Consider the following 24004-nt stretch of genomic DNA (forward strand, 5'->3'; position numbering starts at 1 on the left):
TATCTGTCATTAGTATGATACATAGGTTTTCTTTCTTTACAATTTGAGAACTTTTAAACACAATTTATTACATGTGTTATATTACTACTAGTAACAATTTTCATGAGTTCTCTACATGAGGCGATACAATTTTGATTTTTTTTAACTTCAATAAATTTTCTCCAGATGTGTCTCCAAGTGTGATATTCGCCCGATTTCCAATGTTGCAGTCCCGTCTTACACACTTAAGAGCCTCACAGTCCAGTAGAATATGCTCCACTGTGAAAAGTACCTAGCAGGTCGGTGTGTATAGTCTTTTTAGAAGATATGGGTCAGGGGTGTATGTCCGAGGCGCATTTTGGTAAGTACAACTTCTTCGCGTCCGTTTCTTCTTTCTGCAGTTTTCCATACTCGAAGCTATCATTAATTTTCCCCAGTATTTCTACTGTTGTACTCCACTTAGTGGCCCGATAAGTGCTTATTTTTTTCCTTACTTACTTACGCTAATCCAATGCTGTAGTATTATTGACACTTATGATATAAACAACATGGAATACTGCATTGTAGGCTTTATTAAACCAAATTTAACACATGGTTCATGTGACATGAATAACTATGACAATAACCTTAGCTTTAACAAACATATGTTTTAACAACTGATATATAAATATCAGTGATATATGAATAATAGTGGTTTTTAAATACTAATTATATATAACTATCAGTATATCACCGCTCCGGATGTTGACACATCTCTTCTAAGTTTTGTTCATTTCCTCTTGCTTGCTCAATCTCTACATGGCTATCTTCAAGTGGGGTATTGTTTGTAGAAACAGTATCTGGTGCACGACTAGTGCTTGGTAGTACCTGAGTTTCAGGGATATTTGCAATATTTCCCTTCTTCAGTCCTTTCAAGATTGAGCCTAGAGGTGCCAGGAGTCTGTTAGATACTGTTGTCTCTCTCCCATCAGGCATATGTATAAAAGAGTATAGAGGATTCTCTTCAAGAAGTTCCACTTCATCAATGTAGGGATATTTCGAATGCCTCACTGTTTTCTTAAATAAGACCAACCCGAGGTTTAATAGCCAAGAGGGTGTTGTTGCTCCTTTCCATGACCTCCTTGAAAAGTTGAAGAATTTTTTGTGTGGATTAACATTAATTGCAGTACAAAAAAGAGATCAGAGAGAGTGTAGAGCTTCGTTTAAGACGTTTTTCCAATTTCAGTGCGGTTTGCATTTATAATACTAAATGTATACATGAATTGAAGACTAAATGTATACATGAATACATATTGGCGTTGATGACTAGTAGGTTTTACGCCTTAATTTCTGAATAAACGAGCAAACAAACAAACAGAACGTTTTCCCATCTTTCTGAGTCGAGACCCTGATTTTTTAGGGCCTACTCGATTGTCTTCCAGATGATGCCCACGTACCGAGAGTGATTACGAGTTCCCATTACCTTGCAGATTGTAGGGTGTTGACCTGACTGAAGAGATTACAATTCAAACAAAAAAGATCTCTTTTCCGTCGACATGAAGCTTGAGCCCTGATCAGAATTAATAAACCATGGTACACGGTACACTGAGAAGAGATCCCTAAGCTTGGATATGATGGCTCTAGCAGATACATCAGAACAGGGACAGACAAATGGAAATCGAGAGAATTCATCAATAACCAGTAGATATCGGTTCCGCGATACAGTGGGCAGTGACCTCTTAAAATCAATATCGAGTCTTTCGAATGCTTTCGGCTGTGTAGATTTGATCTTTCGCCCTTAATGTTTCTCAAAATGAGGTTTAATTTGAGCACACAGCCTATATAACGATATGACTGCCTTATTTTTTCTGGGAGAACGGTAGGTTTTTACTCCGAACCTAATGATCGAATCTTGTCTCTTCAGGTTTAACAAATATTCGTGCAAATATGTTAGTTTAGTTATGTTCTCTACAATGAAAGAGCATATCCTCCAGCAGCTTTGTTACCTTTACCCTGACGGTAAACAATTCCAAAATTTTGACTAGAAAGCTCTAATCGCCACGCTTCCTTAAACGTATACGCAGAAGATAATGCCTCCACTTTTTTGAAGTTTCAACTATAGCACAGGCTTCTATTTCAATAGATGATTGTTGTTTTTGAGATTTTAACAAATAGTGGGAAAAGGATGTAATTAGATGGTCATTTTGTGAGAGTACTGCTCCTAAAGAAAATCGGATGCATCTGTAGAAACAGTCAAAGTATCAGAATGATCAATAGAAGGAAGAACGGCATATTAAATATCCCGTTTCATTCCTTTTAAAACGTTAACAGCTTCATTAATGAAGGGAAATCCACTTCACATAAAAACTTGAATTTTATTTGCAAATTTTGGAATGGTGTCAAACATGCCAAGAGTTATATGCAAAGATGAAGAATTTTCTGGTATGAGAAATTTTCTTAAAGGTTTAAGGATGTCAGGATCTCGTTGAAGAGATCTGTGACTATCACATAACCTAAAAGGTGAATAGTTGTTTTACAAAAGAAGCACTCATCCATGCTTAGTGTCAGATGATATTTTGATGCAGTATTCATGAAATCCTTAATTTTTGATCATGTTCATTTTCCGTCTTGTCACAGTCCATCATGTCTTAGCCTTTTGGGAAGGCCGGAACTCCAATAATCATTTCAAAAAGAATTTGGGTAAAATTACAAATGCTCAGATCGAAGTATAAGGGGGATCTTTTATTGAAATTGATTTTGGTAATGTGTATTTTTGAGGTCTAATGTGCTATAATAAGAATTGTAAGCCACTTCGTTTACTAGATCCTCTATTCGTGGTAAGAGGAAGACGTCTAAATCAGTAACTTTATTGATATTTTGTTATAATCAATTACAATTCTTTTATGATTTTCTGATGAAACTACCAATGCCTTTATCCGCCATGGAGACCTGCTCTATTCAATTATGCCATTTTCTAATAAGTTTTGCATTACATATTGAATAAAGATAAAATTTGACTTAGAATGATGTCGAGATTATATTACAACTGGCTTAGAATTTGTGGTAAGATGAGCAAAGAACTTAGCTGCCTTTGTATTAGCAAGGGTCAGCTCAATACTATGGTTTTTTACCTCTAAACATGAGTGACGTTTGAGAATGCGGCACAGAGATTAGGTAAATCGCTGAAGATAACGTCATCGTAAAAATGATCTTGAAGAGCCAGAGCTACATTGTACTGCTAAGTTATGAGTTAAATGAATGATGTTAAGTCCATGGATATCTGTTCTAATTTACATTGACTTAAAGATTTTGAGGCTTCCTGGCAAAACTTTCATTGATGAAGCTAGATATCAATTAGGGCTTGTGCTTCAAGGTTATTGACTTTGACCTGCACGACAGCTCTAGAAAGACAAGATGGCATTGATGCTACATAATTAGAATAATTTATCTTTCTGGAATGAATTGGCTGATGGAATGAATTTTTTTTAATGTTTTTGCCTCCAAACCTTTTGAAATGTCCTATTTTTCCAAAATGTCTGCACTCTGCATCTCTCACCGAGTTGGAAATTCTTGAAGTATAGTGGATAAATTTTGGGTCAATTAAGTAAGGCTGCAATTTAAAGAATTGTTTTATGCCAGGGTATGTAAGACAATGGCAATTTCCCATCTGGAATATCTTTCTGTCATAGTGGCTTTGGCATTGTTGGCTGTAATTTCTGTCGGTTTGAGGTCACATGAGACTTTTTACATATCATTTCTTAGTATATTACCCATCTCTAATTCGTTTTCATTTATTGATCTTATTGTGTTATGAAGAACGGAAGACATTTTGAGACCTTCTGACATAGCTATATAGCCAAAAGCTCTGAGTACCTATACAATGCCTTTAGTTGCCCAACCTATTGTAAATATACCAGATTTCTATTTAATTATAGGATATGCAACCTCCTCTTGTTCAAATTGTACAAAATAGATTCTATTTTTAAACACACAACACTTAAAAATAGTTAAAATATTGAGACTGATCTGAAGGGTGTCTTCTTTGTTCTGGTCCTAAACAGCTTATCTCCATTTGATATTTGTTTTGAGAATACAATTAAGTAAAACAGGCTTTAAATAACTATAAAAACAATATAAAACAAAAATATTACAAAACATTTTCAAATGTATATATTATTGATGTTTCTTCATTCTAGTTTCTTTTAATATCTCATTTCTTCGTCCTCAATTTAATGAATCTCTCTCATCGCAAGGCTTCTTCTGATGAAAATCCACTGCAATGTAAATTTATATACAGCAGTCAGAACCGACAAGATGGGGCAACTGTGGAGAGGGCTCGGCAAGCCGACCCGGTTCCAATTTGGCATAACTGTATTTTCATTTTATATATCCATGATACATTATATAATATCATATATAGTAAATATAATTCATTATTTTTTAGTTGTATAAACAGTCAAAGTTGTGTTTCAGTGGTGGATTAAATAATAAACGGAGGCCGGGTAAATTATCGCCAGGGTCCTTCTAGTACAAGAGCCCGTGGAAAAAAGGCAGTTATTTCACCTCAATTTTCGAATTCATTAATGTAAACTACATATAGTTGGAAGTCAAAATTACGAGTCTTTTGGTTTTTTGTTGGCTCTTGAAAACCTGCCTAGTAATCTACTTTGGTAACAAACATAATTATTAGTAGAAAAATTATAAGAATAAGAAATACGTAGTAATTAAATTTTATTAAACGATTTAATAAAAGAACAGTTTTATAATAAAAAGTTTTTCATATATCAACAATTAATAACATCTAATTTTTAAACTGTTCTTTTGTCATATAAATAAATCGTGGTTAGGAACCAAATTGAAGGTAGTAAAATATACTACAAACAATATTCTTATTAGTTTTTTCGTTAGAGTAGTAGTTTTGATGATATTTACAAAATATAGTCACAAAATGTTGATTTAACATTTTTCTGACAAACCGTTTTCCTTATAACGGCTATGTCTGAGCAGCTATTAGATGTACAAATGTTTGTTAGGAATAAAATTAAAGCTTGTTAAGCGAACTAAAAACAACGTTATTATTAGTTTTTTTCGTAGGAGCAGTGATTTTCACGATGTTTGCAAAATATATTCACAAAATGTCGATTTCTAATGACGAAATGGTAATTTGGAAATAAGAAGAGGCCATTTACGAGGGTGGTTTAAAAAGTTCTCGGAATCACCCCTAGATGTCGGTGCTGGAGCAACAAGGTTCCCGCGCACTCACACATCCTTTGTGAGTGAACACGTGCCATGAGTGGTAGTGTCGACTCTTTGTTGTTATTTTATGCGTTGTGATTAGTAACAATGGAAAAACTGAGGTTCGAGCAGTGATTAAGTACTTTTTAAAGAAAGGTATGAAAGGAAAGGAAATTCATGCCGACTTTCAGAACACACTGGGGCTCTGCTCTTTCATATTCTACTGTTGCCAAGTGGACCAGCGTTTAAATTTGGTCGGGAGAACTTAGAAGATGACCGCGTAGTGGACGGCCAAAAAGTGCTAAGACCCCAGAATTTATCACAAAAGCGCATAAAAAAGTTATGGAGGATTGTCGACCGAAAGTGTGTGAGATTGCTGAAGCTGTAGGGGTGTCATCTGAACGGGTATATCACAATTTAACCGAAGAATTAATCAGAATTTAACGAAGAATTGAGAATGAAATAATTATCCGCAAGATGAGTGCGGGGTTTGGACCATAAACGCACCAGATTGAAATCCCGAACAAAATCTGCCCCGTTTTCAGCGCAACCAACAAGATTTTTTGCGCCGGTTTGTCACTACAGATGAAACTTGGGTCCACTACTATACCCCAGAGACAAAACAGCAGTCAAAGCAGTGGAAACATGCTGAGTCACCACCACCAAAGAAAGCAAAAGCAGTACGTTCGGCCGGAAAGATCATAACCTCAGTTTTCTGGGATGCAAAAGGCATTCTGTTGATAGATTATCTTTCTACTGGCCAATTAATTACGGGGCAATACTGCGTAAATCTCCTAGACCAACTACAGGAAAAGATACGCGAATAAAGGCCTGGTTTGGCAAGGAAAAAAGTCATCTTTCATCAGGGCAACGCCCAACCGCACACAAGTGTTATTACCATGGCAAAACTTCATAAACTGAATGAACTCGTCAATTTTGACTCCCGAATGTATCTTTTTTTACACTAATGAATTCGAAAATTGGGGTGAAATAACTGACTTTCTTTTCCTCTTGGGTGTTTGTACAATTGGTTTATCTTAACGGCCGCGACGAACACTCCTTTGGCTGACCACTCGTTCACTTTCAAAGAATATGGCGAGTGATAATATGATCTTCAGTTATGTTAGCCACCACGTTATCGCATTCGGTTTGGTAGCGGATATCCGCCCTAGTTGATAGCTCATGATGAAAAAAGTTATTTTCATTACACAAAGGTTGTTTTCAGCTATTATGTACAAGAAGAAAATATAATAAATAAATGTAGAAATAAGTATAGATATAACAATTCAAGGTTTACTTAGACTACACCTTTTTTATGCTTATGCCTTTTTTTTCGGCCAAGACGGAAGTCCTGTACTGCCTAACCATGGTTGGCAAGTTTTTCATTTTGTTGGACCGCCACTCAATGAAAAAAGTCAACACCCTCAGGCCGGATTCGAACCGGCAATGCCAATAGACATCAGATTGGTAAGACTGTGTCTTAACCAATGAGCTACGGGTAGCTCATGCTTATGCCTTATAATATACCTTATGCTTTCTGGACTATCTCAGAGCTACGTATTAATAAGTCAACTTTTTACAGTAATGTTAAACAATTTTCTAGAACTCCATGGGCCTCCTCTATAAGGATCTGGTAATTTGGGCTACCAGTAGTGCTATCAAAACTTTCACTTACTAAGCTACTTACATCCCCCAGCATTATGTAGGTGAGTGAGCTCTTGTTGAAGTTGATTTTCGCAAAAAAAAATCTTAAGACCTTTGAAGATCTAAATTACGAAAAAAATATTTTTGGGTTTATAACAGGGTGCGGTAAAATAAAACAACCTTCAGTTGTAATTAAACTGTTTTATGTGAGCCAGCGTTTCCCCCACTTTGCAGGGCTTCATCTGGGCTAAAAAAGATACGACTAAAATCATGTAACAAAGTAAGAGAATTACTAACAAAAAATAAAAGTAAACTAAGGTGTGGCAAAATATGATTAAAGTATGTGAAAGTTAATATAAAAAGAACAATTTAAATTGAAGAGAATAAAAATAACGTATAGAGTGAAAATTATAAATAAACAATAATTAGAAAAAGGTATTAGACAATCAATGAAAACGGAAGTAATAGAAAATAAAAAAGAATATAAAAATACAGTTGCGTTGCCCGTTGTAAAGTGGGGTGAAACGTTAGCTCGTATCAAATAGTTTAATTTCTATTTGATTTTTTTTTTACCACTCCAGGACCATCTTCCTTTTATATATTAAACACGGTCAATCAACGACCTTCGAACATTTTTATTTTTCTGACTAAAAACTATCTGATATTAAAGACCTTATAATTTCACATTGATTCACCGAGTTAAGCCAAAATTGAGAGTTAAAGCTGTTTTGGAGAAAGTCCAAAAAATGGGGAAAACCCATTCTATAAAGTAGCACTTCCGGTTGGTAGATGATGGCGGAACATCCTCTGCCTCATCCCCCTTTTATAGATTCGCCTTAAACATGTGATTTCAGTTTCGTACGACTTTTCGTTTTTGAGCTAGGCTGTTCACTGACCATTAAGCGAGACCAGGTTTTTTAGACTTAAGTGACATTAAAACATGTTTTTCCGTCGAAAACTCGAATTCGAAATTTTTCACTATATAGGTAAGTTAATGTAATTATGACGACATCATCGAATCTCCAAACCTATCCTCGATTAGAAACCAAAAAAGATCTAAAGTCTCGAAGTTAGAGACAAGTCAAGATCACCAGAGTATAAAGGGGTCCAGAAGCATAAAGGATACCAAAACGGTACCTTGACACCAGACCAAAAATCAGCTAACCAGCGAGTCTTCTCAAAGTGGGATTTAATATATTTTTGGGGAAAAGAAAGTTGATATCCGTTTTTTCACTTCAAGAAGCCATTAAATAAGAATTTAGAAGTTCATGCCTTTATTCGATTCCATGACAGTACCTATGAAGCTGAAATTTTTAATTATGCTTTTTATGCTGTAGAATCCCAGTTCTAAAGTGTTTAAAAAAATATTAAATAATTCAAAAATGATACTACTCCTCCTTTTACTATTTAAACCAGACTAGTATTAACAAAGCTACTGCTTTTGTGCTTAGGAACTACAAATTATGTATTTTATAAGTATCCTGTATAGAATTCCATGGTAATCTCTCTTCTATTTGTTGGAGGATGGCCCTTTTTTACGGCTTTCTTTCAGGTCAGTTTTTTTTGTTTCTATGGATTACTCCTTTAGGTTTTTTCACAAATTTCGAATTGTATTCAGTTATTCAGAAATAATCACACATGTAACAATTTTAGGATGTTCTGGACCATTATGAACGATGTAATACACTACTTAGTGAGGAAAATTCCGTGAGCCGGAAATGCGCACTGGAACCTCCCTATTTTTTCCTAATCAACTCTCTGAGCTATTAAAAGCCATCGAGAGATGTTACGTATAAGACGTTAGCTTTCATTGGACAATGAATCAGCAGATTCTATTGTAATCTTTATTAATTCAAATGATACATTCATAAATATTACAATACGTTATATAGTTGTTACATGAGTGAAATTAATGTATATACAAAATAGTACAGATGTTAATATATGGAATTTGCTAGATGACAGTAGTAGTTCCCGTGTTAGGGTCGTAGGTTGCGTCATCCTTCGTCTTGGTGGTTTTGGGGGCTGTAGTAGTTACAGTATAGATCAGCAGGTAGCAACGTCGCTAAAACACTTAACAGAGGTTAGGCTACTTTTCCCCTGCACTCTTCTGAGAAAGTTGAATAATATTGTCAAAATGTTCTTATTAACCTAGACTCTATAGACAACAGTTACTTCACCTTTAAACTAAAAACAATATATTTATAGATTATTGTAAAAGTCAGAGTATGATAAAAGTTTAATAAAGGCCGGATTAGCCTATCAAAGCCAAATAGACCCGGTCCTAGAACCTAGATAAACGATAAATATCGCAGACGTTGAAAGAAATATAATAATATTTGTTCAGATAACAAGAAAAATGTTTATAAGGAGCGGAGAAAAATATATCACTTAAATAATCTAAAGTGATGTAATACTTCTAAAATAAAATTGGCATCATAAAGATTATTTCCTTAACCTGCCCTTTTATTTTACCCTCTGATGTAATGAGAAGAGGCGCAAGAATTCATGGGCATTTAATAACCCATCAGCCTTCCGATGGTTTGTTGCTGAAGTGGAGGTACTGTTTTTGTTTGTAATAATAGATATACTAATGAGGAAAAAAATTTGTATATACTGGTTAATTCATTCCCGATCACCTACATGTTCAAATTGTAGGAGTGGCCAAACTTTAAATCCTGCCCTGATAATATTCTTAGTTGAATTCGCCCCCTCTGTCTTTCCCTGATTGGAACTGTATGCTGGTGCAGATTTTGTTTATTGAAATACTTTTCCTGTATTTTTGATGAAACGAAGTGGAATAAATAAATATTATGTTTTGTATTCTTCTCAGTGATTAAAAGTTTCCTTGGAATGAACCATCCCACTCGTACAAAATAAATTATTACAGTCTCGATATCTCAATATTTAATGGAAATTTCATTGATATCCATTGACGATAATGAATATAGTATTTATAAATGAATAAATTGTAATTGAAGGTGGGAACGTTTTCTCAAATAATTTGTATTAATTAACAACATTTGTGTTTTAGAGGCTCTGATGTTCTGAAGGGTTAATGCATTTAACAAAAGCTTTATTAATATATTAGCTGATCTGACAAAAAAAAACATTCATAATTAACTTTTCAAAAATAAATATTAACAATTAATAGTATTCGAAATATGAAAGGTGCACTTCAAAAATAACAATTTTGAAAAGAGAGAATGACAAACTGTTGCTAATAGCGGTGCAGTTTAATGATTACATGTGACGTCACGAATGTTTAGACCTCCATTCCTGGTTCAGTGTTGTGCACGTGACCCAATGATGTCACGAACTGTAGATCCCTGAGGACTCCTCTGAGATAGGAAACCTACGTTTTCTTTACTTAATTTTGCCTTCCGATGGTTTGTTGCTAAAGTGGAGGTACTGTTTTTGTTTGTAATAATAGATATACTAATGAGGAAAAAAAATTTTTATAAACTGGTTAATTCATTCCCGATCACCTACATGTTTATTGATATTGTATGCTTTGTTTTTCTTTGTTTCTTCAATATTTAACTTCTATTTTTGGTTTTAGATAAGAAAATAATGTGGTTTCTTTTATTTAAAACCATCATTTCTTTTATTCGCATTTTGTTTTAATATTCAAATGAATTTTTATGTTTTGTTACAAAAACTTTTAAGGGCATTTTTGGAGTTGTTATGATTTTTATTCAATCAGTTGACACAATTAATGTATTGTAGATTTTATGTCTTTTCTCATGTTTTTACTAACTAATCACTACAATTTCATTATGTTTTTATGTCAATTAAACACTTAAGCAAATCATTTTGCTTTTCATAAAAAACTAAATATTAGATGTTTTCACTTGTAGCTCCTAGTTGGGAGAAAGAGTTTATGTTAAATGAATTAGACAAATATGTTTATCATTTGTTTTGTTTTTAAGTCCTACTTGTTGACAATACTTTCAAATAAAAGAAATTTACATCCCTTGTGTATGTCTTATTATCAACCCATCATTTCATTGTTACTACTAGTACTCTGAATAGGTATTATATTCTTAACCAGTTGTGGTCTATATGGCTAGTAAATTTATCCATATCAGTTTTTATTTGTAGGTTAATTATCAAATATTTGTTTGTATTGTTCTATGTTCTTTTAAAGTATTAGGTGATATTGTTTTGTTTGTTAATTTGTGTACACATTTATCCTCTCATTAATTCTTTTCAGTTTAAAATAACATTGCTTTGCTTTAATAGTGGTGCATCTGACTAAGATTGTTTTATATATTTCATGGATTTTACTTTAGACTGGAATTACTTTGTGACAACCCCACTGGCTTTGGGGCAGTCTGTAGAATGACCTACTACTACTACTAGCGTGGCTCTACAATCCAGTGTCGAATCCTGGCCTCCTTCAACAGCTACCGCCAATTGTCTCGGTCCCTTGCAGCTGCCATCCAATTCCAAAGCCCCAACATATTTGTTGCATCAGCAGCAACACCATAAGCCTATCGCAGCTTTGGTCTTCCTCTTCTCCACTAGGAGAATGTACCAACATTGGAGTGGCTCCATCAATAATTGTCTTAGTAGATCCTCACTGCCCATCCTAACGACGTGCCCTGCCCATCTCAGTCTTCCAATTCTCATCACTCGAACCATATCGGACTGCTTAAACATAGTTTACAGCTCCTGTTTTAATGACCTATAGAAAGTAATTCCATTCTACGATACTATCATGAGTATACATCCAGTTTAAAATAAATTCAAAACTTTTTTTTCAGATGTGCTACTATTAATGGTAATCAGGAATACGCTTTTATTTAACACAACACTTTGTAATTTAGTAAACGCTGATCAGCTTAAGTGATTCCTATAAATACCTTCTGGAGGGTTAATTTTTTAATCTAGGATTGGTGTTAATTTTATTCACCTGGAGTTTCTTTTATTTAAACTTAAATGGATATTGTAAATATTGGCACAAATATTTTTATTCAAATTACAAAAATTCAGCCAAGTAATCCAATCCCCAACAAGTAATTGATTCATTCATTGTTATTATCTCAAAATAAGTTATTCCAAGTAAAAATAATCATACAGTAAAGCTTTGATTATCTGAACTAATGGTATCAGGTGTGGTTCAGATAATTGAAATTCATTAAATAAAAAGGAAAATGTTACACAATTACCACATTTGTATAAAAAAAAAATTATTTTTGTGATAACTGATTTCATTGAAAAACTAACGTCGTGCCTCATACTGTTAAAAGCATTATTTATTAAACAACTAGACTGGAGTTACATTAAAACAGTTCTAGGAAATCTAATTTTGATGAGAAATGGCATTGTCAACCCCTCTTTGTATCATTTTCACAAATCCAGTTCAGATAATCGATGCTCTACTGCATTTACTATGGAATATACTATTGATTATTTGAAAAATATCAACCGTAATTAAAGATCTGTATTCACATAAGTCATTTATTCCATATTTTGATTGGTTAAAATTACATTAAAAAAATTATTACATATTTTGTAATGTATTTTATTAAATCTTGAGGTTGTTATTATTAACTTGTTACTAGACAATTGAATATATTATTCTACTCTGAATTATGTCCATTTATTGCATTCATAGAAAGAGAAAAATAGAAGTAAATCATGATTTAGACAATGTAATTCTTTCATTTGTTAGAAATTGTTTAAGATGAGAATATGATACAAAAGTCTTTACTATTTATTCAAACTTTTTAACTTACAAAACCAGGTATTGTTGCAAGGCAGGCAATTGTGGATGAAAGAGGGCAGTTAATGAGTGGCATTATGGAACTGACTGTTGTTATTTTTATTTATTATTTTTGTAATGTTTTTAATTTAACATCCTTCCATTTATTTTTTAAGCTTTATAAAATTGTAAACTTTTTTTGGTTATTATCCATGTGAAATTCGTTATTAGAGTAAAGCGTACTGTTTCTAATATAACTTTTTTTATATGAAAAAGATTCTAGTTTAAAACATGAAATTTATAGTAACGATGATGTTTTTTTATTTTGAAAAATAGTTGGTCCTAATGGAAGTTAGTTTGGTTAATATATTAAAATAATTATTAATATAAGCTTCTAATAAGTTCCTAAGTACATTAATGATATTTTTTTGGTTTTTAGATGGAGTTAAAATTACATAGCCCTGTTGGGGCTGAGCCTGTTGTCTATCCATGGCCAGGAACAGAACGCCTGGACAGTGCAGGAGAAATCTTGGAAACGATAAAATGGGTTTGTGATGATTTTCCAGAACTGAAATTACCTGTGGAAAATAATGTACTTAATAATTCATATTTAAAGGATTACAGTAGCATGAAAGATTTATGTGATCATTTTAATCGAGCTGCAGACGCTATTTCAACTCTCAAAAAAGGTATCCATCATTCCAGAAAATCCCCATCTCGTGGTTTGCTTAGACATATACTGCAACAAGTGTATAATCAGTCAGTATTAGATCCGGAGAAGCTCAATCAGTATGAACCATTCTCTCCTGAAGTGTATGGAGAAACATCATTTGATTTGATTTGTCAAATGATTGATCAAATTGATATAACACAGGATGATGTATTTATTGATTTGGGATCAGGTGTAGGACAAGTTGTTCTTCAGATGGCCGCAGCTACCAAATGTAAAATATGCTATGGTGTCGAAAAAGCTGAAGTTCCTACTAGGTATGCAGAAACAATGAATATACAATTTAAAAAATGGATGTCTTGGTATGGAAAATCATTTGGTGAATATAAATTAATAAAAGGAGATTTTCTTTCTGAAGAACATCGTAAAACTATTATTGGAGCCTCTATTATATTTGTCAATAATTTTGCGTTTGGACCCACTGTTGATCATATGTTAAAAGAAAGATTTGCTGATTTAAAAGATGGTGCAAGAATTGTTTCTTCAAAATCATTTTGCCCTCTAAATTTTAGGATCACTGATAGAAATTTATCTGATATTGGTACAATAATGCATGTGTCAGAAATGCAACCATTACAAGGATCAGTATCTTGGACAGGAAAACCAGTTTCGTATTATTTACATGTTATAGACAGAACTAAACTTGAAAGATATTTTCAGAAATTAAAAAATCAACCAAGAGGTGGCAGAGAGGCAGTTAATAACTGTGGAAGTCTTGAAAATACTGACAGTGAAAGTAGACAGGTTAGTGAGCGTAATTCTGATAATACTTCTGATGATGAAAGTACTGACAACAGTTCCCCTCCAAGAGGACCTACAACTCGAAGGGCATGGTCTGACTATGTCAATGCTAAATCATATAGTGATGAAGAAAATGTTAGTCGCACCGCTAGTAGACCCAAAAGAATATTACCAAGGACTAGTAAGTCTTTAGCAATCACACCAGCAATGACTTCCCAAAAACCTCAGAGGCGTAAAACAAAAGGAAGAAAAACTAAACCTAGAAGACCTATCAAAATTTCTGGATTAGATCTACTTCACAGTGAAACATTACTAAGCACATCCCCAGAGAAAGTTGGTCGAAAACCACCTCCAGCTCCTGGGTGTGTTGATCAGCAGCTCACATCATTAACTTCTAATGCCAGAACTGTTCATGAAGAACTAGAAATTCCTCCTGCTCCTGCTGCTACACCATACTCATTGCAAATTTTACTAGATTTATTTAGAGATCAAATGGTTTCAATGATCGAACAAATGAAAAATCCATCATTCCGGGATAATGTGCAAAGACAGATTGAAAAAGAGAGAGAACGAAATAATAATCTTAAGAAACATATAGCTCAGATAGAAAGACAAATTAAAGTTTTGACAGAAGACAGTGTTGTTTTATTGAAAGCTAGAATTTTCGAGCTGGGTGTTGTGGATTTGTCTGTTAGTGGAATATTTACCAAAGCATCAGAAATTGTTGAAGAGCATAAAATTTTGCAAGGAAAGGCTGGTAAATTACAAGAACAAATTAAAAATTTAGAAGAAGAACAAAAAAATCTAGTTCGAGAGCGTGAGAAAGAAGTATGTAAGCATATGAGAATCAATGGACCTTTACGACCAGAACATCTTTTAGAAGAGATATTTGCCACAATTAGTACCAAGAAAAAATTGAGTCATCACACATCTATTTTGGAAGCTGAAATTGCAGCTTTGGAAAAAGCTAATAAGCAAGCTCAACTCTTATTAAAACAAAAAGAAAAACAAAGGGCAAATACTGTCAAGCCTTCCCACCAATACAATGACCATATGGATAGGCGATATGCTGATGTTGAAAAATCTCGGATTCGACACAATCATAATCCCAAAGAAGATAGTTCACATATAGCATTTACTGCAAATAAGGTTAACGAACCTCCAAGAGTTGCTAATTTTGAGGAGCGTCTTAAAAGTATTATCACTACAGCTTTAAAAGAAGAAAATGCTCCAAGAAATATGGCTCCTGATTATAGTAGAAATACCAATAGTAAAACTTTGACCCCTTTACTGGGAAATCAGGACTCTCCTGGAAAATTGGCTCTCCGAAGGCATCTTTCTCAGGAAAAAATTGTACCAAAAGGAAAAAAACCGAGGCCTAGAACTATAGGTGATCTTGTAAATGTAGAAATTGAAAGAACTTTGGATATATCAAATCAGAATATTATAAATGCTGCTGTTGAGATGAGTACATCATCACCTTCACTCACTTTACCACATTCTCAGAGTTCACTTGATCCATATGACTTTGACTCTTTCAAATATGAAGTAAAGGAAGAACCTGTTGAAGGGCTTGCTGCTACTTTACATGAAAGCTTGTTTTGTGGAGAGATGAAAGAAGATCCTGAAAATGTTACACTGCCAGAAGTTAAGACTGAGGCAGATAGCCTGAAAAGAACAGTATCTGAAGAGGATTTTTTTCCTAATAAAAGGTTAGGATTAGGTAATGAGGGGACTGCTGCTGTGGATGAAGAAAGGTGGCAAGACAGAATTAGTTCAGACTTTGATAGGCTAGTTGCCTTTGCATCTACTGAGCTTGACAAAAGGAGACGAAGTACAGAAGGCAACTTGGGGAGTCCTGAATCTGGGGGCGATTTAGAAGGAAGTAAGAAGGTTGCAAGGTACCTAGGTGAGAGGGATACCCCTCCTGTCTTGGAACCGCTTCAGGTGATTGCTGCATCATCGCCACCCTCGCCACTCCCTCTATTGCCTCTCGATGGTCCTTATTCCCCTGTCAACAAACCAGCTCATACCAGTCATAACCATTTTAAGAAAAAGTTCTTTCAGAGGAACTGGAAGCTTCACAAGTAAAGTTACCATTGTGTCCACATTTACACCAGTTGAGCTCAATATTTGTTGATTGGAATATAGTTTGTTAATTAGTTGATTACTTATACTCTTAGTTAAGTCTGGGTTCTACATTAATGAATTTATTTCAAATGAAGAAGTTGATTCATTAAAAAAAAATATTTTTATAGTTTATAGCTTTATGAAAACTAAATTAACGAATAGCTTGAATTTTACAGTATATTAAGGAAAGAAAACACATAAATTGATTTGTTTTAAAAACAAAAAGATCATGAGAACTTCTAAAAACATTTTTATTAAGTACAAATTAAATATAATATTATAAGAGCTTTTACCAAAGAAGAGATCTTAGGTTGTAAAACAATATTTATTTTTATAAATTACTACAATCAAAAGTTTAACTTAAATATTATAATAAAATAATTAAAATTGTTAACAAGCAGTGCTCATGGACAGAAATAAATTTTAAAAAGTATGGGCGTTTCTGCAAACTCCACATCCTAGTGCAAACTCTTCACCTGTTGGGGGATGTTTCACATGAAGTGGGCATTCTTCTCCTTCCAGCTGTTTGGCTTTTGGACCTGATAACAATAAATAATTTTAACCACTAGAAATTCCTGTGAATCATCATTTTTTATATGATTTTTAAATATAATTCTTGGTACTGTATAGTATTAACTCAGCAGTTTTAGAGGCATATTGAAAGTGGTAAGTGTGTTGTAATTTTTTTTTTACATTTCTTTGTAAAAATAAATGTATAAAAGTGATTTTATGTATAACAGTAATTAATTTCTTCCCAAAATAAAATAGTTTTTACTTAATTTTTATTTATGTCATTAAACCTGTTCGTAATAAACAAGTTATATTTAAAATTGATACTCATTATATTAAGTTGTATATAAAATTGATTCTATTATTTTTTTTAATGTGATAATTGAAAATATTTGTAAATACGTGAATTGATGCATTGTTTAATTAATATGTTGCCATATTACTATAAGAGAAGTTAGATTTATTATTTTTTTTTTTAACTTTAGAGAATTAATTTCTTTTCTTATTGTTCCTTAACGAAGAATATATTATGTGTCTGCATGTACGTTACATCTGTAAATCATTAGAAAAAATTATTCGCATATACAAATATAGATGTTGGTGATTGGTTCGTGAACGAACTCTTGTGTTCATATAAATATTATATCACTTCTTTGTACTGAATGACTTAGTCAAATATATGTGTTCATTATAATAATTAGTAAACAAGATTAATTATTCAATTACATAAGAAACGTTTTTTTAGATAAAATATAATTGTTGAAGTAATGACCATGTTTTAGGTCATATTATATTTATTGATTGCTTCTTTGTTCATTTATGAATGAAATGTGTTTGTAATAAGGTTCCTAATCGGCAACAGCGTTATATCATAATTGATGTACAACTAAATGGCTTGGAAAAACCCTTTTAATCACACTGATCATGGTAAATTATATTACATTATATAGTTTTATTTTTTTAAGGTGAATAAATATTTAATTTTAGTCATTCTTTATGTTTTAATACAGATATATCGCAACTTTCTATCTGGGAAGATAAAATAGAAATACCTTTTACCAGTTTAATATCATGTAATAGAAATTATTATTATTTTTTATTATTTAAATAGATGGTATAACCCACTTGTCAGTTTTTTTAAACTTAAGTGTCTCTAAATTGCATATTGAGTAAAAAATAAATATAAGAATATTTCATCATAATATGAAGGATTGTGTCCAATGAAACAAAAAAGTTGCCAATTATGTTTTGTGAAATATTGTGTGTTTCCGAATTCTATTTCGGTGGTGTTGAATTGCCTAATAAACATTCATTTCTTATTTCTGTATGATGTAGAAATAAATTGTTTAATTCTTGTTTTCAATAAATATTTCACCATGTAATGAATACTAGAACCAATAAATTAGTAAAATCAACTAAGTTAACAATGTTTTAAAGACTATGATTTCAATTTAATAATGGAATCTAATAAGAATATTAAACTTCCTTTACTTTATCAGATATCACATCTGACAAATACTAAGTAAACAAAATAGAACAGAACTTGTTCTCAATCAACAAATCTATTATTTATTTGAGTAAAAAAAAAAAAAGAAGTTTTTGACCTCTCTTTATAAGCTTTATATTAAAACATTGCAACTACAATTACTGGATGACATATAGATTACTAAACTCGGGGCTCAATATCTAGAAATAGAGGTGCTATAATGGTAACCACCATGAGGGATGTCCAACAATACACCTCCACCCACGACAGGTGGAGGTGTATTATTGAACTAATTGAACTCTGATTATACTTATCATTGAAAACATATAGATTCTTATTTCAAAAACCTTTTGTGCTTAGTAGAGTGAGGTAGCTCAGATTCCTAATTCATGATAGCTGGCTATGGTAGATATTTATTTTGTTATATAAAGTATGGATTGACTCTTAGGTTGGGAGATCCTCCTAGGATCCTTAACACTATAAAAAAGTAACTAATCCTTGAATGGGATGGAGGAAACTCTGATGACTTATGCTATCATCTTGTATTAACTATTGGTCAAGAAAAAATACTTCCTTACAAATACTGAACCCAAGATCCTTCATGGGCTGTTGTGGTACAAGTTTTATTTTAATAGAATTTTGTATTCCAAATTTTTTGGTAGTTTTTCTCTTTTTTAAAATAATTTATTTTTGTTATCAATAATAATTTTCTCTCCATTAACTTTTCCAACAAGGTTTGACTTATGGTGTTGCTATGATATAAATAATTTCAACTATTTCATAATTGTGAAAAAAAATTAATGTAGATGTTATCTAATCTGTTGAATTTTCTTAAAATAAAACATTATCAATGTTTTATAATCTGACTGGTATTAATTCCCTGTGGGTGTATTAGTATCACATTTATTTAGATCATAAAATTTTCTGCAAATGAAAATGTGTCCACGAGCCAGGGCCTCATTATTACAACCCATTAGGCAACCCCTAATTACCTGCCTTAAACGTTAGATTATAACTTTTTTTTTTCTCTACATTTATGTGAAGTTGAAGAAATTTATATATATATATTTATTTGCGCAATATGAGAAGCATTCCAGCTAATTCTTTAAATTTAATGGAGCTCTTATATTAATGAAAACTAAATAATTAAATGTTTCTTTTCTATTTGAAGTTTTCCTCATTTATCCATAAATAATTTTTAATTATTATTAGCTTATTTACTTAAAATTGCACAATCCATTAGTGGTAAATTTTAATAAATATAATTAGGAAGTGATATACACCAATGACAATAATAAAAATCCTAGAAGTTTGTTTATCTTTGGCTGTTGGACATTCAAATATTTTTTTGAGATAGCTGGGGTACATCAGATGCCCCTATTTATAATTGAAAACTGCCATTGTCCATTTTTCACTTCTGTTTATTTCAATTACTTCTGAGCAATTATTAAAAGGAAGTTGTGAAATTGATATATTTGTAAATCATATTCAGATAATTTTAATTGTAATTTATTTCAATAGTAGTACTCAGTGGGTTTTTCCAAGAATAGTTTGGCATTGAGTATAACATAAATATAAAACGAGAATAACATATTGTCTTTCTGAAAGAATTGCAGAAAGATGATATATTTTTCTTTTTATATTCTTCTTATCTAGATTCTCATAATTATACAAATATACATGTAAGCGTTTTGAAAAGCATATAATAAATTTTGTCAATAAAGGAAGAACTTTTTTTTAAAATCAAATAATTCTTTAAGAATAGTAAATGTCTTAATATCTTAAAAATAAATTATTGTTATGTTTTTAGTTAAATTATTCTAATTAATGTGATGCTAAGAGCACACTTGAATATAAAATATAATCCACTTGAATGGCCAAATATCTAAGTAGAGTTAATGTATTATTCTAAATAGATGATTCCTATAATTTATCTTTTCGGTAATTTACATATTTATGACACGCACTTATATTAATATTGTAGACTGTTTCATACCATAAAATAAATGACTGTTATATGTTCAGCTTTGAATGTTCATGTGTTATGAAATATTGTAATAAATGTTTATTAAACATTTTTATTGAATTGTGTAAGAATAACAGATGTTAATAAATCCATCCCTTTCCCTGTCCATTCATACAAACACTAAAAATTGTTTTCAGTAATTTTTACACTGGTTTGGTAATACTCTTGAAATCAGTGGCTTTTAACCAGGGATATGGGAAAATATTTCAAGTGTCCTTGTGAAGGCTTAATTTTCTAAATTGATGGGCGAAACTGCAATAAGAAATACAAAATTGCAATAAAGTATTTTTTGTTCTTGTTGAAGATAAATTTGTTTTTCGTTAAGTGGGTGCCAATAAGGTCAAGGAAGTTTTTAGTTAGCTTTTAGATTGGAATAAAACTTTTAGCTTTTGTAAATAAATAAATTTAGATCCTCTTTAAATAAATTTTAATTTTTATGCTGAAATTTTAAAAGGTAATTCTTCTAAGGCTGGGTTTGAAAAACTACTTATTCTAAATGGTTGGCATTAAAAAACAAAACATTCTTTTAACTTGGAAACTACACATCTGGAACAATATGGTTGCTCATTTGAAAAAGTATATTTCATTTTTATGACTTATTTTCTCTACCAGATAAAAGACAAACAAACTATATTGGACTACTTCAAGTTGAATTATGGTTTATATACGTAATAAGGCTAGAGCCAATTTAAAAAAAAGACTATTTTCTCTTGGGTAATTTCTGTCAAGTTGGTTTTTCATATATATAAACTTCATATTTTATTCAGTAAATCACATGCACTTGGCCACGCTTTGCCTCATACATGTGAAAAATTCACTTATAATCCAAATTTATTAATAGTGAAACTGCACGTCACAGCTTATATAATTATAAATATATTTCTAGTTTATTATCAAACTATTGATATTAGCAATAGTTTTTTTTTTTAATTTACGAGTCATTCAAATTCAAGTATTATGAATACTTGAAACTTTTTAAGAATACATTTTTTATCATAACTAAATTAAGAAAATAAGGAGAATTGCTGAATTTTTTACCTGCTGGGCATGCTGGTAGTTCATTTTTCGCAATATTAGTTACTCTTTGAAAATCATCATGGCATGCATTGCAGAAATGAGTTGTTCCAAAACAAAAGAAAACTGCAACTGAGCAGCAGTATCTACACTTATATTCAAGAAAATCTGTTCCATGTTTGGGGCACATCTGTGCCCTAGAAACATCCGAGCAAGCTCCACACACGAGTTCTGAAGGATCAAAATCTCCACTGCTCCCTGCTTCGATGTCACATCGTGCTTCTCCTCCATAGTAAGCCTGTGAATTGAAAGATATTAAAACAATTTCAATCTATTTGCACTTTGTCTGCAATAAAGTAAGAAATAAATCAAATATAAATTGTAACTTCAAATTATTAAAGTGTCATAGCACCGAGAAATCTACCCGTTAAACTAACTTTTATTTTTGTATTAGGTGATGTATGATAAAAGTTTTCAAAGAAAAATATTGTAATTACAAAACACAGTAATTGTATTAAGATCACAGTAGTAGTTTAAAAAGAACTTTATGATAAACCTGACAAATTTATTGTGGCTAAGTTGAAAATTTCTATATTCTATATATTGAATTTAAATGAAGTAGAATCCAATAGAGTGTCTAATCATTTTCTCAACCCTAGACAAAATAAATCTTAAAATTTATTTGATTTAGAATATCTCAATTAGCTTTTAAGAAAAGCTGGATTAGAGGAGTACATAGTGTGTCCCTTTTAGGCCATCGTATTGCCAGGAATGCATGCAGTTATCCTATCTGTAAAATCAACTGTTAGAACCTTGCTAAAAATTTGAACATTGCTAATTGATAATGATAAATGACATTCTTTATCACATATAAGAAGTCTATTAGTACAAGTGCTTAATACATTGAATACAGGATTCCTTCTAGGAAAGACATAAGTCTTTAATATTATTGTATATGAGCTATTGCATTAAAAAACCAGCCAAGTCCTAATTGTAGGTATTGTTTTATCAAGAAGGCAGTGGAATTCTTTAAGCTTTAATACTTACAATTTAGAGTACTTTAAAAATTGTACTATTAGCAATACCAACCTTTTTACATTTGAAGCAAACATAATATGCATATCTATCCATAGCATATGCAGCAGGATCTAAACGTCCTTTGTCAAGACCTTCATATTCAAGTCTCATGAGTGCTTTTCTACGTACATCTTCCATGAGCTCTTTTACAGGTTCCAACTGTTTAGCTAAAATTTTATGCTCCATTGCACTCTAGTTGAAAAAAAAAATCAATAAAAATTAGTAATCTATTTCAATAAAATATATTAAATTGGTATGTATATATAAATTTAAAAAATAAGCCAATCAAGTCACTTTAGTACCTTTAGTTTTTAAACATATACATAGAAATTTTCAACAAAAAAATTCCATCAGACTTAGTACATTAGTTAAAAAAAAAATACAGAAAAGTAAAAAATATGAAACTTAAATTAGTTTTCAAGTGGTTACTATAATGACTTCACGTCTCAATATTTTTTTTTTAACTAATGAACTTAAATATGATTGTATTTTTACTTAGCATGTTTTGTTAAGTTAAAATTCCATCAGATTTAGTTTATTAGTTAAAAAATATAATTGAGAATTATGATGTCATTATAGTAACCACTTGACAACTAATTAAAGATTAATACTGTGAGAAATGGAATTTTGTTTGAAGAATTAAAAATAAACGTGCTTCCATCAGTACTTCATTTACTTCTGATTGGACTAGAGGAGCTGCAGAGGTAAGTAAGGTAAAACTGCAGCTGAGTCAAGCCATCTAAAGAACTTGGATAATTAGTATAAGACGTGGATGGGCAGTATATCAGAACATACCTGACTAGGAAAAGTGCTTTGATAAAATTAAAGTAGTTATATTCAAGATTAAGAGATAAGAATATATAAAAACTCTTCTCTAACCTTGCAGATAGGACAGAGAGCAAATGAGAATGTAATCCTTGGTCCAGCCCATCTCTTAGTCAAAACATTTCGGCAGCAATGTAAGTGAAATACATGTCCACATTTCAACTGAAATCATAAGAATTACATAGTATTGTTAATGGAAAAATATTATGTTGGTAGGTTTCTTTGTTGGTTTGGATATAATACATTTTTCCATGCCTGAGGCAATAACTGAAAAAAATTTTTCTTAGAAAAATTCATTAATCCAAATTCTTTTCAATCAAAGCATCAGGATTAGCTTCTATCAAGGTTATTTATGGCCTATCTACATTGCCCTAATCATAACAATTTAATACATTATTAGATATCCCAGTTATTTTCAAAATCAACAAACTTGTCAACCATCTCAAATACTTTATGTCTTCCAGATTTTGACCCAGAAAAAATTATATGGAACAGAAATGTTGTAGAATTGGTGACCCCTGATTCAAAATGAGTTTTAATCAAATTATGTAATTTTAATGACCAAATTTAAATAATTATCTTCCAATCCAACTATTTTTAATTATCAATTATTTCTATTGGCACAAATACAACTCAATATGTAAGAAAAATGTCAAGGCATGGAGCAGCTCCAGTCGCAGCAACCGCAGAGAGGAGGTTGTATTGACACGCCTAAGACTAGGACACACCAGGCTCACACACCTTCACTTAATTAAAAAGGAGGATCCACCCAGATGCCAGAAATGTAATCAAAGAATGACAATAAATCATATCTTCGAAGAGTGTGTTTTCTACACGAGAAGAATAAATGAACTGGGTATACCTTCAAATATATCAGAGGCCTTGGGAAATGGAGAAACATATTTAAATAAGATTATG

General features: G+C 31.8%; 2 protein-coding genes across 5 annotated transcripts in view; one reads left to right on the top strand and one right to left on the bottom strand.

Annotated features, from left to right (window-relative positions):
• The first annotated feature begins 102 nt into the window (after window positions 1–102).
• LOC106688078 (histone-lysine N-methyltransferase, H3 lysine-79 specific) lies at window positions 103–16185 on the top strand. 2 transcript variants are annotated; one of them, XM_014432365.3, is made up of 2 exons: window positions 103–340; window positions 12987–16185. In XM_014432365.3, exon 2 carries the CDS (start codon window positions 12987–12989, stop codon window positions 16107–16109), a length of 3123 nt encoding a protein of 1040 aa, XP_014287851.1. In that variant the 5' UTR covers window positions 103–340; the 3' UTR covers window positions 16110–16185. The 2 variants fall into 2 exon arrangements, with proteins under 2 accessions (XP_014287851.1, XP_014287850.1); XM_014432364.3 differs by lacking the exon at window positions 103–340 and adding an exon at window positions 10019–10245.
• Window positions 16186–16338: 153 nt separating this feature from the next.
• Window positions 16339–24004, bottom strand: part of hiw (highwire) — a 337598-nt gene continuing 329932 nt past the window's right edge. For all 3 annotated transcript variants that reach the window (XM_014432362.3, XM_014432363.3, XM_014432360.3), the window contains 4 exons: window positions 23141–23248; window positions 22274–22453; window positions 21209–21482; window positions 16339–16687 (listed from right to left, as the gene is read on the bottom strand). In XM_014432362.3, the coding sequence (XP_014287848.1) occupies window positions 16572–16687; window positions 21209–21482; window positions 22274–22453; window positions 23141–23248 (678 nt within the window). In that variant the 3' untranslated portion in view covers window positions 16339–16571. The remainder of the gene's footprint in view (window positions 16688–21208; window positions 21483–22273; window positions 22454–23140; window positions 23249–24004) is intronic.

Source organism: Halyomorpha halys, unplaced genomic scaffold (genome assembly GCF_000696795.3).
Source record: "Halyomorpha halys isolate HHAL.00 unplaced genomic scaffold, Hhal_1.1 Scaffold1050.1, whole genome shotgun sequence".
In the NCBI taxonomy this organism is placed as follows: Eukaryota; Metazoa; Arthropoda; class Insecta; order Hemiptera; family Pentatomidae; genus Halyomorpha; species Halyomorpha halys.